The sequence below is a fragment of the Salmo trutta genome, chromosome 4 (assembly GCF_901001165.1).
Source record: "Salmo trutta chromosome 4, fSalTru1.1, whole genome shotgun sequence".
NCBI classification, from domain to species: Eukaryota; Metazoa; Chordata; class Actinopteri; order Salmoniformes; family Salmonidae; genus Salmo; species Salmo trutta.
Genome location: NC_042960.1, coordinates 63,408,726 through 63,428,075, shown reverse-complemented (window position 1 = coordinate 63,428,075; position 19,350 = coordinate 63,408,726). Strand labels below are relative to the sequence as shown.

The 19,350-nt window shown below is 43.6% G+C and overlaps 1 protein-coding gene across 1 annotated transcript; it reads right to left on the bottom strand.

The window, feature by feature from the left end:
- Nucleotides 1–7,000: 7,000 nt before the first annotated feature.
- On the bottom strand, nucleotides 7,001–15,260 carry LOC115192843 (protein disulfide-isomerase A3). Its single transcript, XM_029751734.1, has 13 exons — nucleotides 14,930–15,260; nucleotides 13,289–13,367; nucleotides 12,976–13,093; nucleotides 12,759–12,866; nucleotides 12,503–12,632; nucleotides 10,598–10,714; nucleotides 10,092–10,217; nucleotides 9,622–9,804; nucleotides 8,855–8,963; nucleotides 8,479–8,607; nucleotides 8,316–8,395; nucleotides 8,137–8,194; nucleotides 7,001–7,485 (listed from the first exon to the last, which is right to left on the bottom strand). The coding sequence occupies exons 1-13, from the start codon at nucleotides 15,061–15,063 to the stop codon at nucleotides 7,375–7,377; spliced, it is 1,482 nt and encodes a 493-aa protein (XP_029607594.1). The 5' UTR covers nucleotides 15,064–15,260; the 3' UTR covers nucleotides 7,001–7,374.
- Nucleotides 15,261–19,350: the final 4,090 nt, after the last annotated feature.

Below are 19,350 nucleotides of genomic sequence, written 5' to 3'. Positions count from 1 at the left end.
GTAGCATACCATTACCTCTACTGACATGTGCGCCCGGCCGGAACACTCAACAAATGTTAATAACTTGGCACTGATTGGCTCGTACGCTGGTAAATCCCGCCTTTGGGGTTCGCGCTCAACTCTGATTGGATTATATAATATACGTTTCGTGTATTTCTACCAATCAAAGAAGAATACCGACTCCTGACCCGCTGTCAGTCATTTTACGGAAAAACATCCACGCCAACAAAATGTATTGAAAAACCGCAACAATGTTGCCCTCTACTGGAGAGGAAGAACAGTTAGTTACTTTATCAATAATCCTCCACCATTCAAATCTGATTCAAACCGATTGAAACACTGAGTACTGTTACATGCACACAATAATGTGAATATTGTGGATAGTCAGATTAATATAATAGTTCGGTTAAAACGTTTACATGCGTTGTAATTACCTTAACCTTAAATAAATGTTAAATACAAATAAATAAAAATAAAAACTATTTCCTTAAATCATCCTGTTTAAATGGACACATCTGAAATCAGGCTACCTGATGGCACTCTGATAAATGCAGAACATCGCAAATCAACTTTCTACCACAGCTACAGTACCATCCCAGGATGTACCATCTCAGGCAGTACCATCCCAGGCACCAGGAAGTACCATCTCAGGCACCAGGAAGTACCATCTCAGGCACCAGGAAGTACCATCTCAGGCACCAGGAAGTACCACCTCAGGCACCAGGAAGTACCATCTCAGGCACCAGGAAGTACCATCTCAGGCACCAGGAAGTACCACCTCAGGCACCAGGAAGTACCACCTCAGGCACCAGGAAGTACCATCTCAGGCACCAGGAAGTACCATCTCAGGCTGTACCATCTAAGGAAGTACCATCTCAGGCACCAGGCAGTACCATCTCTGGCACCAGGAAGTACCATCTCAGGCTGTACCATCTAAGGAAGTACCATCTCAGGCTGTACCATCTAAGGAAGTACCATCTCTGGCACCAGGCAGTACCATCTCTGGCACCAGGAAGTACCATCTCTGGCACCAGGAAGTACCATCTCTGGCACCAGGCAGTACCATCCCAGGCTGTACGATCCCAGGCAGTACCATCCCAGGAAGTACCATCTCAGGCACCAGGAAGTACCACCTCAGGCACCAGGAAGTACCATCTCAGGCACCAGGAAGTACCACCTCAGGCACCAGGAAGTACCATCTCAGGCACCGGGAAGTACCACCTCAGGCACCAGGAAGTACCATCTCAGGCACCAGGAAGTACCACCTCAGGCACCAGGAAGTACCACCTCAGGCACCAGGAAGTACCATCTCAGGCTGTACCATCTAAGGAAGTACCATCTCAGGCACCAGGCAGTACCATCTCTGGCACCGGGAAGTACCATCTCAGGCTGTACCATCTAAGGAAGTACCATCTCAGGCTGTACCATCTAAGGAAGTACCATCTCTGGCACCAGGCAGTACCATCTCTGGCACCAGGAAGTACCATATCTGGCACCAGGAAGTACCATCTCTGGCACCAGGCAGTACCATCCCAGGCTGTACCATCCCAGGCAGTACCATCCCAGGAAGTACCATCTCAGGCTGTACCATCTAAGGAAGTACCATCTCAGGCACCAGGCAGTACCATCTCTGGCACCAGGAAGTACCATCTCAGGCTGTACCATCTAAGGAAGTACCATCTCAGGCACCAGGAAGTACCATCTCAGGCTGTACCATCTAAGGAAGTACCATCTCTGGCACCAGGCAGTACCATCTCTGGCACCAGGAAGTACCATCTCTGGCACCAGGAAGTACCATATCTGACACCAGGCTGTACCATCTCAGGCTGTACCATCTCAGGCTGTAACATCTCAGGCTGTACCATCCCAGGCTGTACCATCTCAGGCTGTACCATCTCAGGCTGTACCATTCCAGGCTGTACCATCCCAGGCTGTACCATCTCAGGTACCAGGAAGTACCATGTCAGGCTGTACCATCCCAGGCAGTACCACAAAAAGTGACATTGGCTGATGAAGAGTATCTCATAGAACAAAACATATAAGATATCCTAAGCCTGTGTTTACCGCAGACCTTATTTTCCGCGTTTATCCAAAAACCTTAAAAAAAACAACCCGCCATTCGTTTCCATGTAGGCTTTGTCCTACGAACCCTGGCGGGGATAGTGCCTATAAAAAGATGCCATTTCTATTTCTCTCTATAGTAGTAGGCTCTATGTCCAGGGCATCACATTAACACCAGCCAAATGCAGGCATATTTAATTATTGGCGGGTAAGAATGTCTAATTTACCAGCCAGGTTGGCAGGTGGTCAACTTGCAGGGCTCTACAGTGCGAGCATCACATTTGCGAATAAAAATGGTCAACAGCCAAAAATGAGCCCATGTGCGAGTTGTGATTTATTGTAGAAAAATGCTGCAAAGTATTTCTGCTGTGTTGTTTCATTGCTGCTAATTGCACAAATAAATACGAATCCTATATCCCACCTCAGGCAGAACAATGAGAGGATATTGCTATCTGTGACAACACTGCCTGGCAGGAGAGCTATGTGCTCTGAGTGAAGTGCTGATAGATTCATGTTTTGGAGGTGCTGTGCACAGACATAACAGTTGGTCTTATATACTCTAAAGTGTACAATGTGAGACTTCGTTTGAGTGTTTCTTGGCTCTTTACATTGTTTTGTCGACAAGCTCGATTGTTTTTCAACGTTAGTTTGAGTCTGCTGCTGCAACTGACAGTGAAGAGATGCCCTAGCAGTCAGATCCCAAATCTCACAGACACACCTCACACGACTGGAGTGGCCCCGTTACCACGGTAACCACCCGCCCTTAAAGGGGCAGCTGAACATTTTGTCTCATCTAATATTTTCGTTAAAAGACACTGGTCATAAAACACTGGTCATTTGTTTTAGAAACATTACAAAGAATGTACATCTGTTTTTTGTTTTTTTTAGGGAACGTAATCTGAGTGGCCTGCCACAGTGGCTGGTGAAACAAAAAGTACATTTTTGCCCCTGTCCTGTGTTTGTATGAACCAGTGATGAGTCGCTCACCCCCTACTGACCAGGTCAGTTAAGAACAAATTCTTATTTACAATGAAGGCCTACCCTGCCCAAACCAAAACCACACTGGGCCAATTGTGCGTTGCCCTATGGGACTCCCAATCACGGCCAGTTGTGATACAGCCTGGAATCAAACCAGGGTCTGTAGTGACATCTCTAGTACTGAGATGCAGTGCCTTAGACCGCTGCGCCGCTGTCTGGAGGGTAAGATACAGTAAATAGGTCTCTCCATGGGTGGGAGATGGATATTTAAGCTCCATCTCTCCCCAGCCTTCCTCTCCTCTGAGGACCCAGTGAGAGTGGAGCTCATTCTATGAACTGTTGAGGGACTGGTTAGGAAGAACACTTCTACAGCCAGTGAGGTGAGAGGTCACACATGGTTTAAATGGTAAATATTTGTCACCATAGCAATTCATCTCGTAAGAAAGAGGGAATATGTTCCATCATCTATGTTCATTTACATTAAATCAAGTTGTCCACCGATATTCATGTGATTTCTTGCCCCTTTGGGTTGTATAAAAGTTTATTTTCCATCAGACACACACATGTTCTTTGTTATTATGAAGGTAATTTGTGTAGAATGTGCTTTTCCCCACATCTCTGTACATTGCTTGTGCATATTCAGTGGCCCGATTGCATCCAGACTAAATTCCGAACGCAATGCCCGTCCTGGCAGATAACCTATTACGAACACAATGTGACTTTCGTGTATCCAGAACTAATGCAGCTTGGAGTGATCGGATGACAGAAGTTGCATTTAAGTGCCCGGGTATAACCGAGGCCATAGATGCCACATATCCATTACTTTGAGTGTTTTATATACTATAACTAAATGTTTCTTTCTGTGTTGCAGGGGCAGTCAAGAAATGCAATGGCAAAGCCACAGAACATGACATATTGTACGCAGAGCTGTTGGAGACCGCCTCAAGCGTGCCCCTGGTAAAGCCGGGAGTGATGGTTACCACGCAACCACACCTTCAGCAGTCTTGAACAGTGGGATTGATCTGTTTGCCTTTGTTTGTTTCAGTTTTCAATATTTATTTTATTGAACCTTTATTTAACCAGGCAGGCTAGTTGAGAACAAGTTCTCATTTACAACTGCGACCTGGCCAAGATAAAGCAAAGCGACACAAACAACAACAGAGTTACATTTACATTTTAGCAGACGCTCTTATCCAGAGTGACTTACAGTAGTGAATGCATACATTTCATACATTTTTTTTTGTACTGGTCCCCCGTGGGAATCGAACCCACAACCCTGGCATTGCAAACACCATGCTCTACCAACTGAGCCACACACACATGGAATAAACAAACATACAGTCAGTAATGGGGGGGGGGAGAACACCTGTACCTGTACCAGACATGGGAAGACAACCAGTGCAGACGGTAAACAGATCGCCAGGTGGAATCCAAGCAGCAGTGCAGCAGGCAATGGGAGTAGGTGTCACACCCACTTGGGAGAAGCTTTTATTTCTGGAGGCAGATTTCTTGTAGAAAATGCCAGTCTCTGAACAGCAGGAGGGAGCTTCAAGGCCGCTGGGTCTGGGTGGGGTAGCCTGCTGTTTGTTGGGCTCAAAGGCTTCGACACCTCTCGCTTCACGTAAGTGCTAATTGAAGTTGTATCTCTTTGCCCAAGCAAGATTGGTAGCTTTCAGTCCTTATAAAGTAAAATATATCATTGTAATGTATTTTTCTTCTTGGCATTTGAAAGTAAAAAAAATAGCTTCAGACTAAGCATTACTCACTCAGTTCCAGGTTGGATGGTGTTTTCAGGTTTCTGTTTGTTTTCCAGAACATTTGCTGTATAGTTTGGGAATAATCCTTGGGTGTAAGAAGCATTCCAGGTAATATCGTCCAAAATCAGGTTGTAGGTTTGGAGTGAAGGTTATGTTGTTTAGTTAAATCCTTTGACGTATTGTTGATTTCTCCATTTTTAATTTAACAAAAATGCACTGGATTTGTTGAAAAGTGATACTAAATTTACTGAGTGTACAAAATATTAAGAACACCTTCCAAATAATGAGTGCACCTACTACCCCGTTCATAGGCACTGAAATATTTTGTCTTGACACACACACACACACACACACACACACACACACACACACACACACACACACACACACACACACACACACACACACACACACACACACACACACACACACACACACACACACACACACACACACACACACACACACACACACACACACAAAAAATCCATGTCTCAAGGCTTAAAAATCCTTCTTTAACCGGTCTCCTCCTCTTCATCTACACTGATTCAAGTGGATTTAACAAGTGACACAATAAGGGATCATAATTTTCACCTGGATTCACCAGGTCAGTCTGTCATGGAAACAGCAGGTGTCTATGTCTTGTACACTAAGTGTATATCAAGTATAATTTTGACAAGGTGGAAGATATATACTGAATTTATGTTTATCACATATTTGTTCATTGGTTTATCAATATGTTGATGCCATTGATTAAGAGTAAAAATATAAACTTGTTTTACTCCATTGTTTGTAAACAATATAATTGTACAAATAAATTGTTGGTTGCATAAATAATGATTAAATGTTACATGAAATGTAAATATGAAATAGCAAAACCGAATGAAAACCCCTTTGTTAATAAGTATTGGCATTAATTCGCTTAACGAGGCATGGAATAATAAATGTATTTTGGATGTTTGAAATATCAGGTGATTTGAGTCATGCTTCTTCAGCAGTGAAATACAATTAGCTCTTGAATGTTGTAAAAAAAAATGTGTTTCTAAATACTGGAGGGATGTATGATGGTTAATAAAATTGTTCATAGACCAATTTTTGATACTGTGTCCATGAGTATGCAAGCATGTTTGGGCTCCCAAGTGGCGCATCGGTCTAAGGCACTGCATCTCAGTGCTTGAGGTATCACTACAGACCCTGGTTCAATTCCAGGTTGTATCGATCCCAGTCCCATAGGGCAGCGCACATCGTCCAGGTTAGGGTTTGGCTGGTGTAGGCCGTCATGGTAAATAAGAATGTGTTCTTAAATGACTTGCCTAGTTGAATAAAGGTTAAATAAAATGTTGACATTACCAAATGTAGATGTCAGGCATAGTCATCTTTTCAACAACTTTGTCCTAGGTGGGAAAACCCAGGGTTAGGTAATCATGGCTGGATCAATTCCATTTTGACTTCCAGAATAATCAGTTGTCAAATGTAGGAAGGGTGTTTTGTCTGTCTTGCCAGTAAGCCAGTGTCTCTTCCCTGCCCCACCATTCACTTCATTAGGGATTATCAGTGGTCACAGCAGAATTTCACACCTCTGCTCTGGGATCAATGAAATTATACAGCAACATCTACAAAATGTAAACTATTCACTTGCTTTGAGCTGCAAGGCAGTATTCACAAGAGGAAAATAAACCATGACTTTACTTTAGTACAAAGACAGCACATTGGTGTCTGGAAGTGGCCTCTTTACAATCAATGCCAGTTTCCTGGAAACAAGCCTATACCAGGACAAAAACATCCTTTCAGTAGCTCTGTTGAGCATGCATTTCAGTCCAGGAGTAAGCTTACTGTGTCCAGGAAACTGTCCCGTTAAAAGTGCAACACACTACATTTATAGAATGGGTCCTGTGTTATTTAATTTATCCTTTAATTAGGCAAGTCAGTTAAATTCGTATTTACAATGACAGCCTACCCCGGCCAAACCCTAACGACGCTGCGACAATTGTGTGCCGCCCTATGCGACTCCCAATTACTGCCGGTTGTGATACAGCCTGGAATCGAACCAGGGCCTTTAGTGTCGCCTCTAGCAGAGATGCAGTGCCTTAGACCGATGCACCAATCAGGAAGAATATGGTTTCTTTAGATCACAACGCCTCCCCCTCAACAATCCTCAAGGAATTTAGAAACGAGCCGCAATTCATAAATTCAAACAAAACATATTGGTTTTGTGGGCCTTTTTATTTCACAATCCTTTCAAATGTACAAAAACAAAGACGTGGTACAAAATAAAAGGAATTCACCATAACTCCCCTCTTCCAGAAATAATAAACCAATAGATGACTGGAAATTGGTTTTGTACCAAAGTGCATCAGAGGTACAGACAGACCAGGGGAAATAACCTCAATTTCATTGAGACAAAAAAAATAATAATTCAGGCAGGCCCTGGACACCACCGCCACTTTCCACAGTGTTCGCAGAGCGGCAGGACCCTCATCTCAACTGGGCTCAGAGCATTCTGTAGTTCACTAAAGATTGGAATATAATTTAGTTGTCAGTGTTTTCCCTCCTCGGAATGTTGGCTCCAGTTGAGCTTTTATAGCTCGTTCTTCTTCTTCTTCTTGGATGTCTCCTCTTCCTGAGCCACCAGGGGGTTGGTGGCCTCCTTCTTCAGGTAGGAGATGAAGTCACTGACCTCGCGACCTCCCTGAAAGAAGAAAAAAAAAACATTGACAAGCCAGGTTAGCTGCAGCATCAATGTGACACAATAAGTCCTACATGTGAGTATCTTTGGAATATTCTATGAGCAAGAAATTATAACACATGCATTTATATCAAAGATTTTTTTTCACAACTAAACCAAGCTAGACCAAAGCAGTTGTTTTAAATGGGAACAAATGAGTTGTAGTGGGGAGAACAAGCAGCAGCGAGCGAGATCCTATTTGCGTATTCTACATTTGCATATTTCTGTTAGGGAACGCCTACTCTGTGAAGAGCATGTGCGCAATAACTCAATTTGCCTTTTCACTCCTAAACAAATTACATTTTTTTGATTTTGTTTTTTTTATACTTTGGCAAAGAGTGAAGTCTACAAAAATGTTTTAAATAAAAACTTAGTCCACCCTGTTCATAGCAGATTCTAGTTTTGGGAACAGAAAAAAACAGTATTGAGATCCAACGTTGTTTCATCGATGAGAAAATGAGCAGAGCGTCAACCAAGATCCATCTGGTTCCATCTTCTCCCACCGGCAACCAATGGGCTTCCTTACGTCACCAAGCGGATGGTTCACACTTATACATCCTGTGAAATATCTGGGTCATTGTTCTATCTGGGGTTGTGTGTATACTCGGGACAAACCTCGTATTTCTTCGGGCTCATTTTCTGTCCAGCTGGAGCGAAGAAGATGGTAGGGAATCTGAAAGAGGGAAATTAAAAGCATGATGATGATGATTAGGGTGCAACAGACATGACATGTACAGCGCCTGCACGTCAAACACTTCCTAAATAGTTAGGACAGTTGGAGATGCATCACTCACCCTCTGACTTCGTATTGGGATGGCACGTCATTGGCTGTGGCGTCCATCTTTGCGATAACAATGTTGGGATCACTGGACAGCTGCGAGGTAGAGGGGGGGGGTTAGTTTCATATGCCAATGTAGAACGGCCATAATCACATCATTTCAAGTCAGTAGCCCTTACCTTCTCTCCCAGCTCTTTCCACTTGGGCTCCAGGCTCTTGCAGTGGCCACACCAGGGGGCGTAGAACTCAATCAGCACGTCCTTGTCCTCCTCGTTCACAACGGCGTCAAAGTTCTCAGCCACCACAGTCTGGAGGACAACAAAGGATGGAAAGGGTTGGCCTTGGTGAGAACTGTTTACACAGAAACCGTGAAAGAACCCATGCCTCTTCATCGAGTGAAACAGGGACATCTGTCGGACAGCGCAACACAAAAATAGATCCTCCCCCAACACACTGCTCCAATTGGAAACCATCGAGTTACTGCTTCGATTACACATTTTGTCCGATTTGAGAGCACCCAAACGCATGCAACGTCCGTCTCATGCGCCGACTCACCTTGACTGGACCGTCGTTGTTCTCAGGGATGGGCTCAGACTTGAGGTAACGCTTCAGCTTGCCGTCGAAGTAGTCCTGCAGGAAACGCTCCAGGGCCTTGCCGTCACGTCTGTGTAAAAACCCAAGACATTGTACTGAATCAGTAGAGAAATAAAAACCAGACACAGGAAGTTTCTACCTCTAGGAGGGTACCATGACCCGTTAGAGCTGCTATATTCAGTGGAAAGTGTACATTTAACTTGCTGGTACTAAGACATTACATGTGTATCAATTTTTGTCTGCTTCTAAATTGTGGTCTTGGCTGATAAACTCTGCAACAAAGGATAAAATGTCAAACTTGGCAACAAAGCCCCAGGTTTAACATTTTTCAAGGGATGCTTGAAAGTCTTACTTGAGTTCTATGGAAGATTAGACTGAGTGAAAGCACACGCACAACAGTAAGTGAATTGGGGTGGCAGGTAGCCTAGTGGTTAGAGTGTTGGACTTGTAACCGAAAGGTTGCAAGATCAAATCCCTGAGCTGGCAAGGTAAACATCTGTCGTTCTGCCCCTGAACAAGGAACTCTTCCTAGGCCGTCATTGAAAATAAGAATTTGTTCTTAACCGACTTGCCTGGAAAAATAAAAAAATGCCCTAGTTAAATAACAGGAAGCACTTGTATGATCAATAAACTGTTAACCAGTAAATTCTCAACCAATGTCCATCACCCTATCCTAAGGGATACCATGTCCCAAGTGCCATTTGGAGTTACGTGGTGATGACACTTACGAGAACTCCTCGGTCATGACGTATTTGTCTCCCTTGGCGGTGCGGATACCGACCACAGGCAGCTCCCCGGAGCTGGCATCCAGGCCCATCTCAGCAATGTCTTGGCTAAAGCTGTTCTTGCTGGCCACGGCAAAGTTCAGCTTGTTCCCCTGATCCAGGAAACCCTTGGCCACCTTCATTACCCTATAGACAGTGAGAGAGAGTGAGTTGGGTTCATGTATATAACAACGCCTTGGAACATTTATCCTGCATCCCAAATAGGCCACTGAAATGCAAATCTGTTCCAAATCTCCATTGAACATGCTTTACCATCTGTGTCTAGGAAACCAGCCTTCAGAGTACACAAAATGAGGTACAAGTTGAGTCTTGGGGACTGACAGCTGGAGAGATTCCACTTTAACAAAACATAGCACACGAGACAAAAGGAGGGTTCCCTCCTGGGAATAAGTGTTATTTATTAGGGACCCTACCGGTTCCTCCAGTAGTTGGAGCCCTTGGGGTTCTTCTCGTAGTCCACATCATAGTAGGCTACCAGCAGATCCTTGCCCTTCATTTGGTCCTTGTTGTCGTCAGTCATGTGGGGGCACATTCCAAAGCTGACGGGGAAAGAGAAAAACAGTGTAAGAGGTACAACTTGTTTCATAAATGTCAGCATGCAAAACACAGTAGACTAGAGGTACAACTTGTTTCATAAATGTCAGCATGCTAAACACAGTAGACTAGAGGTACAACTTGTTTCATAAATGTCAGCATGCAAAACGCAGTAGACTAGAGGTACAACTTGTCAAGAAAAAACACCACCCCCTCATTCTAGACCGTGGGACTGGAAAGAGAGAGAAAAAAAGGCTGCTCTTGACAGAGAAACTGGTCTCAACTGGTCCATGTGTCTCCCAAGAATTAATTCAATAAGAATCCCTTAAACTGCCTAAATGATTCATCACTGCCAAAAGGGAGAAAATATTGAGGTAAAACTCACATGTTGTCCTGGATGAACTGCTTGATCTTGGCGTTGGTGAATGTGTCCTCGCTGAACTTGACACTGCCCTCTTCAAATTTGTTGTTGAGGCGTGATGGACGGAACAGAATGATTCCCCTGCATTAAAACACAACACAAGATACTGGCGTCAGATAACACATCAAACAAGAAAATGCAAACATAATGAGCATTATTAAACAGGGAAGCAAACTGGTGAGGGTCCAAAAAGGTGACACTTCATTTTTGCACTGAAACATGCAAAATAAATGCAGGTTTTAACTAATTAAACAACAAAGACTATAATCTACATGATCAGTCTCTGTGTGTAAAATAAAAAGTGGTTCATGTGAACTGAACTCAAAGCTAAAAAAATCCAATGGTATTTGTTGCCTAGACTTTACTGCAAATGACACTCAAGGCTTGAGAAAAAAAACAACACTAATATTGCAGCTAGCCATGACAGCCTTTATAATAGAACGCTTGTGACCCCACACACACACAAATTTTGCACTTGTGAATTTTTAAAAATCTTAAAGTAGAAATAGAATTGCTCTATTATAGTGGCCACTATAGTAGACATCTATCAAGTGCAGAAGGCTACATGTGTGCAAAATTAAAGTTCACCGAGTAAAAAATGAAATAACCACCCCCTCACACACAAAAGTAATACCTGTGTGCTACACTGCACGTTATTACACTGTACACTGTCTGCCTGTGGGCATCTGTTCTACAATGGGCCAGCAGAGCATGATACGCTATGTTGGCATAATTTATCTATTTCAGGCAGCGAGTACACCTGGCATACCCCTTTTAATCCACTGTATTGAAAGAGGGAAAGTGTGTGGTGTTCCTTTTACCTCTATTGACATCCAGCTTAAGCCAGGCCCAGCTCCAACTACTCTTGATCCCTGAATCCACTTGTTTAACAAGCAACAAGTCATTTTCACCTAATTCTCTCATTATGAAAATTAGCCACATACTGTAGAGGGAAAACATTAGATCACAGATAGTAGTTAACATTTCACACAGATTGCCAGGGTCCAGTAAGCAGCTACCGCGTTATAACTTGAGGAAAGGCAAGGAGTCGTATACCAGTTAATAATATAGCGAATTGGTTAGGTTACTAACGTTAGCTCATCTGATGTTGTAACGTTAGCTAGCCAGCTGTCTGACTTCATTAGCCAGCTAATTTTCAAACAATAGACTCAATTATTTGATCAGCTAAGTTAGCTAGTGTTGCTCAACATTTCTCTGGCTAGCTTACGGAGAATTCGATCCAGCTAACAAGATACTTAATGCTAATACTTGTTCCACCACACTTTCTCCCTCATCTCAAACTTTCCAAATGCCAGTTGTTTTTCAGTTACAGCGCATGAAGAAAGTTTCATCACCTTCATTCACCCCAGTGTCCGTGGTCAGGCTTCTCACCTACCTCTTCGTTATCGTCTAGAGGATGCGCTGCTGTAAATTAACTGGCAAACTGCCTTTGCACCCTACTGCTGTCTTTCCAGAGCGCGCGCTGATTCTGTAACTAGCAAATTGGTTGTCTCTTCAGTTGCATGCTGCATTCTGTTATGTGAACGATTGGCTGAGCCTTGGATACAGCAAGTATTGCTCCAAATGTGCATCACTCGTTCGCTTACAGCCAGTAGTGAGCCAAAGCCCCCCCTAAACTTCTCATCAGATTTACACGATTCACGTACGTCACCTATTTTGGATTCAAAACAGCGAATTTCACCAAAAGGTGACTAGTTTGTGTCCCTGATTAAAGTGACAGTTCACTTAAAATACAAGTTAATGTGATTTTCCACTTACCTTACACCTACAGTGAAGAAATCATGTTTGTATTTTGAGTGAACCATCCCTTTACAGGGATGAACAAGCCAGTAATCAGAGCTCACTCACTCTCCCTCTACGCTGTGTTTCTGGAGAAGCTCCTCTGAGTTGGTGTGTGCAAAGCGGAAGGACTCTCGGAGGGCACTGGCCGACTTCAGGAACTCTGCTTTGGCTGGGCTTCCATCGTCAGCAAAGAAACCTGGACACGACAGACACAGGAAACACAGCATACAGTCACATATCAGACGACAAAGGCAAAACGTAGACATTTTAGTCATTTGGTTTTGTTTATTCATGCAGAACTCAACTTTAAGGCAAAACCTACCCACAACACTTGCGTCACGGTCTCCGACATACTTTGTGAAATCTGCCTCGGTCTTGAGCTCCACGGAAGCTGGGCCGGCCTGCTTTTTAAGATGGCTGACAATTCCATCTGACAGAGAAACCATTGAAATACAGGGTCAAAAACATGCAATAGGTGGATGCCAGGCAGTGACTCAGCCCATCAGGACAAGAAGACATTGAATGTTAAGGCTAAATACCTGCAGTTCTGGGTCCATCGTAGGGACCAGCATCCTCTCCGTCTCTGAAGATCTTCAGTGTTGGGTAACCGCTGACTCCGTATTTCTGGCATACATTGTTGTGGACCGTGCAGTCGACCTGAAGCAAGATGTCAGGTGGCCATTACTTAGTGTGACCAAGGGCACAAACTGTGCAACTAGCTCAGTTTATAGAAACCTTATGGACATGGCTGTCTTTACATGAGTGTGAGGTATCACACACACACACACACACACACACAACCTTTTCAGACCAAAAGGTCAAAATGTAAGGTGCATTAAGTGACTGAAGTACCTTGGCCAATCCGACGATGCCTTTCAGACGTGTGGCTGCCACCTCATACTCCGGAGCTAGTTTTTTACAGTGGCCACACCTACAGGACAAACAAGTGTGGTAAACTGATATCTGTAAAACAATAAAATCTTGGCCCTTATGTTGCCTTCCCAGGCAGTGAAGCCTTCAGGCCCTTAGCTTGAAATCTAGAGGAGTGGGAGTTAAAAGCAGGTGGAATTTGATACCACCGTGACAGATCAAATTGATGTGTAAATGGAAAAAAAGGAAATCCACATATTGCTTGAAAAATACAAACCTGAATGAAGTTATCAAATCTGATCAACCATCTTGAAAAGGATAGATTGCTCTGATTATCTGAGGAAGCCCTGCACGAGTTTGACAGCATTGTTGAACTATGTAAAGGTTTTGGGGACCAATCGGGAGTAGCCACCCAAGCTTCACTGGCCAATCATAAGGTTACAACTAAACAAATATTGTCAATGAGGTATAGAACCTAGCAGGGTCATAGCCAGAAGAGATCCAGCATTTTGCCAAATTAACAGATTTGACAGGTTAGAAAAACTTATGCAGGAGGTTGGGAGAATTAGGATAAAGTTAGGACTAGCTTTAAATAAAATGCAAAAAAATATATATTTTGACAAACGCTGGATCCTTCTAGCAATGACCACGTAGCAGGCGTAAAAAAGAAATGCCTGAGCAGAAGCCACATTTAGTTTAGTTGTATCCTTGAAATCCGGATGCATCAGAAGTGTGGCAACTCTGCTAAGGGGGGATCGTCCCTCGTCATTACAGCCACAGTCATAATTATGGCTAAACCCCGCCCATTTCTATAATTTATCTTTTTAAAATCTGATCATAAACCTAACCCTACGTGTTTTGATTTCATCCATTTTTAAGATGGCCAATTTTTACTTTGTGGCTGCGTTAACTAGTGACAACCCAAAATACAGGGTTACAACAGTGGCAGGCCAAGCCCCCGACGTCCTTATTGTTAACTTCATTTGTAAGGTAATTTCCAATAGTAATAGCTAGTAATTTAGCCTTAAGGCCAAGTTTGAGTGGTAGACAAGATAACTTAGTAAACTAATGATCAAATAAACTACGAATTAGGCCATTTATTATTAAACATGAAACGTTCTGGATAGCCAGGCTCAACTAGTTAGCCATCTAGTTAGCCAACAAACCAGCAATGTCCAGACACCTAACTTAACTAGTTAGCGAACACATTTAATAACGCGTAGCAAAGTGCATTTAACAAATGGGAGCAGAAAAGAGTAACGAGGCTAGGCTGTGGCAAATTAGATAGCTCATAACAAGTTAGGAATTGCAAGGCTAACCATTATCAGCTAGGTAGCAGTACCTAGCTAGCTAGATGCACAGTTGGGGAAACAATTTGCTAACGTTAATACACGTTTATATACACACACACACACACACACACATCCTCAAAAGGAGCATTAACCTTTTGGACAAGCCAATATTATTCCTCTTATGTGAGTAACTGAACAGTACAAACAAAGTAACGATAGTCAACTAGCTAACTGCGTCTGTTCACTGGAGATAAAAAAAAATGGTAACCATTTAGCTTCAGGATGTAGCTAACCTAGCCTGTAGCTAGCTATGCGTTTCGGTATAACTTACCACGGAGCGAAAAATTCCACGAGAATCATCCTGTGGTCTCCAATTTTACTGTCAAAATCGTCATCCGTGAATTCAATCACATCACTCGCCAGGGCAGCCCCGGCGAGAACAACAAAGAAAAACAATTTCAACATTGTAAAAACGCACCAACGTCTTCAATCCTACAACAACAGAAAAAGAGGAGCAATTTGAAATGTAAAGCTTGTTTTTTTTTAATGGGGAAAACCTCCTAATGTACAAAGGCTTTCTCGCTAGGCCCAATGTTGGAGGCACTGTTCGAAAGGGTCAGCGGAGAGGATGTGTCTTACCGGGGCTTCTCAAAGCAACCCAAGTGTGGCATCTTACCATTGGCGTTTTGAACAGCGTCATACTGTCTTAATCAGCCAATAAGAGTCCGGCACACATTATTTCCTTGTTCACGACCAATCTCCATTCATCTCCTTGGCTTTATCGTCATTAATTATATTGAAGAGGAAAAAAAAATTCTGACTGATATTGATCACTTAGCTCAATTCATCAAAAATACAGTAAAACAAACGTTATTTGTTTGAAAAATAACATACAATCACAGATATTTAAAATTGTCTTTATTTTTATGTTCATTGCCTATTCATATCTGTTCATAATTTGTGTTTTTTCCCCAAAAAACTGCCTGTATCAGATGAGACAATACTGGCTTAAAATAAAATCACTACAGTATTTTAAACTGAGAGCCTGACAAAGCAAATCAAATCAAACATTATTTGTCACATGCGCTGAATACATGTGTAGACCTTACCATGAAATGCTTACTTACAAGCCCTTAACCAACAGTGCAGTTCCGGAAAGGTTGATTGATTTATGAAGTACAGACACCACCAAACACGTTTTAATAAATAGTTTAATAAATCAACCTAAACGATATCATAACCACCATCGATAAGAGACAATACTGTGCAGCTGTATTCATCGACCTGGTTAAGGCTTTCGACTCTGTCAGTCACCAAATTCTTATCGGCAGACTCGACAGCCTTGGTTTCTCAAATGACTGCCTCGCCTGGTTCACTAACTACTTCTCTGATAGAGTTCAGTGTGTCAAATCGGAGGGCCTGTTGCCCGCACCTCTGGCAGTCTCTATGGGGGTGCCACAGGGTTCAATTCTCGGGCCGACTCTTTTCTCTGTATACATCAATGATGTTGCTCTTGCTGCTGGTGATTCTCTGATCCACCTCTACGCAGACGACACCATTCTGTATACTTCTGGCCCTTCTTTGGACACTGTGTTAACCAACCTCCAGGCGAGCTTCAATGCCATACAACTGTCCTTCCGTGGCCTCCAACTGCTCTGAAATGCAGGTAAAACTAAATGCATGCTCTTCAACCGATCGCTGCCCGCACCTGCCCGCCCGTCCAGCATCACTACTCTGGACAGTTCTGACTTAGAATATGTGGACATTTACAAATACCTATGTGTCTGGTTAGACTGTAAACTCTTCTTCCAGACTCACATTAAGCATCTCCAATCCAAAGTTAAATCTAGAATCGGCTTCCTATTTCGCAACAAAGCATCCTTCACTCATGCTGCCAAACATACCCTCGTAAAACTGACTATCCTTCTGATCCCTGACTTCGGCGATGTCATTTACAAAATAGCCTCAAACACTCTACTCAGCAAATTGGATGCAGTCTATCACAGTGCCATCCGTTTTGTCACCAAAGCCCCATATACTACCCACCACTGCGACCTGTATGCTCTCGTTGGCTGGCCCTCGCTTCATACTCGTCGCCAGACCCACTGGCTCCAGGTCATCTATAAGTCTTTGCTAGGTAAAGCCCCACCTTATCTCAGCTCACTGGTAACCATAGCAGCACCCACCCGTAGCACTCGCTCCAGCAGGTATATTTCACTGGTCACCCCCAAAGCCAATTCCTCCTTTGGCCGCCTTTCCTTCCAGTTCTCTGCTGCCAATGACTGGAACGAATTGCAAAAATCACTGAAGTTGGAGACTCATATCTCCCTCACTAACTTCAAGCACCAGCTGTCAGAGCAGCTCACAGATCACTGCACCTGTACATAGCCCATCTGTAAACAGCCCATCCAACTACCTCATCCCCATACTGTTATTTATTTATTTTGCTCCTTTGCACCCCAGTATCTCTACTTGCACATTCATCTTCTGCACATCTATCACTCCAGTGTTTAATTGCTATATTGTAATTATTTCACCACCATGGCCTATTTATTGCCTTACCTCCCTAATCTTACCTCATTTGCACACACTGTATATAGAGTTTTTCTATTGTATTATTGACTGTATGTTTGTTTATTCCATGTGTAACTCTGTGTTGTTGTTTGTGTCGAACTGCTTTGCTTTATCTTGGCCAGGTCGCAGTTATAAATGAGAACTTGTTCTCAACTGGCCTACCTGGTTAAATAAAGGTGAGATAAATAAATCTAATAGTTGCATAACATGTGAGAGATGACGTTCTAGAATGGCTATACTGTTGTGACGTCACACATAGTAGAAGAACATGTCGATGTATGACAATTTTGTGTTCTGTTAAAAAGGAACAGTTTAGTCATGTCAAACTGCTTTGGTTTGATTAGCTGAACTAAATACATACAGACAAAATGGGGACGCAGGTAAGCAATAATCCCCCTTCCAACAACAGCCACAATGAGAGGGGACAAGTCAACAGATGAGAAGTTCCTTCCCAGAGCAGAGATGGTCAGGTCCAAACTCATCCACAGCTTCTATCTTCTCAACCAGTTACAGGAGAAGCAGAGAGGAATCCCCAAAACAGCACCAAGGATATTTTAGGCAACTTCCTGGTCTGAAAGCCTGGCCTCAGGTGTTTTGAGATACTTTGAAACTTTATTTGTCATATGCGCCGAATACAACAAGTGTAGACTTTTCTGTGAAATGCTTACTTACAAGCCCTTAACCAACAGTGCAGTTCAAGAAGTATTAAGAAAATATTTACCAAATAAACTAAAGTAAAAAATAATAAAAAGTAACACAATAACATAACAATAACAAGGCTATATACAAGGGGTTCCGGTACAGAGTCAGTGTGCGGGGGTACAGGTTAGAGGTAATTTCTACAAGTAGGTAGGGGTAAAGTGACTATGCACTTCACCCCTATTAACCGCAAGTAGCAGCAGTGTACTAAACAAATGGGGGGGGGGGGGGGGGGGGGTCAATGTAATAGTCCGGTGGCCATTTGATTAATTGTTCAGCAGTCTTATGGCTTCTGAGGATAGAAGCTGATAAGGAGCCTTTTGGTCCTAGACTTGGTCCTCCGGTACCTCTTGCTGTGCGGTAGCAGAGAAAACAGTCTATGACTTGGGTGACTGGAGTCTCTGACAATTTTATGGTCTTTCCTCTGACACCGCCTACTATATAGGTCCTGGATTGCAGGAAGCTCGGCCCCAGTGATGTACTGGGCCGTACGCACTACCCTCTGTAGCGCCTTCCGGTCAGATGCCGAGCAGTTGCCATACCAGATGGTGATGCAACTGGTCAGGATGCTCTCGATGGTGCAGCTGTAGAACTTTTTGAGGATCTGAGGACCCATGCCAAATCTTTTCAGTCTCCTGAGGGGGAAAGGTTTTGTCGTGCCCTCTTCACGACTGTCTTGGTGTGTTTGGACCATGATAGATCGTTGGTGATGTGGACACCAAGAAACTTGAAACTCTCGACCCGCTCCACTACAGCCCCATTGATGTTAATGGGGGCCTGTTCAGCCCGCCTTTTCTTGTAGTCCACAATCATCTCCTTTGTCTTGCTCACATTGAGGGAGAGGTTGTTGTCCTGGCACCACACTGACAGTTCTCCGACCTCCTCCCTGTAGGCTGTCTCATCGTTGTCGGTGATCAGGCCTACCACAGTTGTGTCGTCAGCAAATTTAATGATGGTGTTGGAGTCGTGTTTGGCCACGCAGTCGTGGGTGAACAGGGAGTACAGGAGGGGACTAAGAACACACTCCTGAGGGGCCCCAGTGTTTAGGATCAGCGTGGCAGACGTGTTGTTGTCTAACCTTACCAACTGGGTGCGGCCCGTCAGGATGTCCAGGATCCAATTGCAGAGGGAGGTGTTTATTCCCAGGGTCCTTAGCTTAGTGATGAGCTTTGTGGGCACTATGGTGTTGAACGCTGAGCTGTAGTCAGTGAACAGCATTCTCACATAGGTGTTCTTTTTGTCCAGGTGAGAAAGGACAGTGTGGAGTGCGATTAAGATTGCGTCATCTGTGGATCTGTTGGGGTGGTATGTGAATTGGAGTGGGTCTAGGGTATCGGAGAGGATGCTGTTCATGTGAGCCATGGCCAGCCTTTCAAAGCACTTCATGGCTACTGACATGAGTGCTACGGGGCGGTAATCATTTAGTCAGGTTACCTTCACTTCCTTGGGCACAGGGACTATGGTGGTCTGCTTAAAACA

Excerpts from the sequence above, each read along its gene's own strand:
- LOC115192843 (XM_029751734.1), bottom strand. The coding sequence starts at position 15,063 with ATGTTGAAATTGTTTTTCTTTGTTGTTCTCGCCGGGGCTGCCCTGGCG. Across the intron at positions 12,633-12,758 it reads CCGTGACGCAAGTGTTGTGG|GTTTCTTTGCTGACGATGGA; the intron begins GTAGGTTTTGCC and ends TGTCGTGTCCAG. Across the intron at positions 9,805-10,091 it reads TCCAACTACTGGAGGAACCG|GGTAATGAAGGTGGCCAAGG; the intron begins GTAGGGTCCCTA and ends CACTGTCTATAG.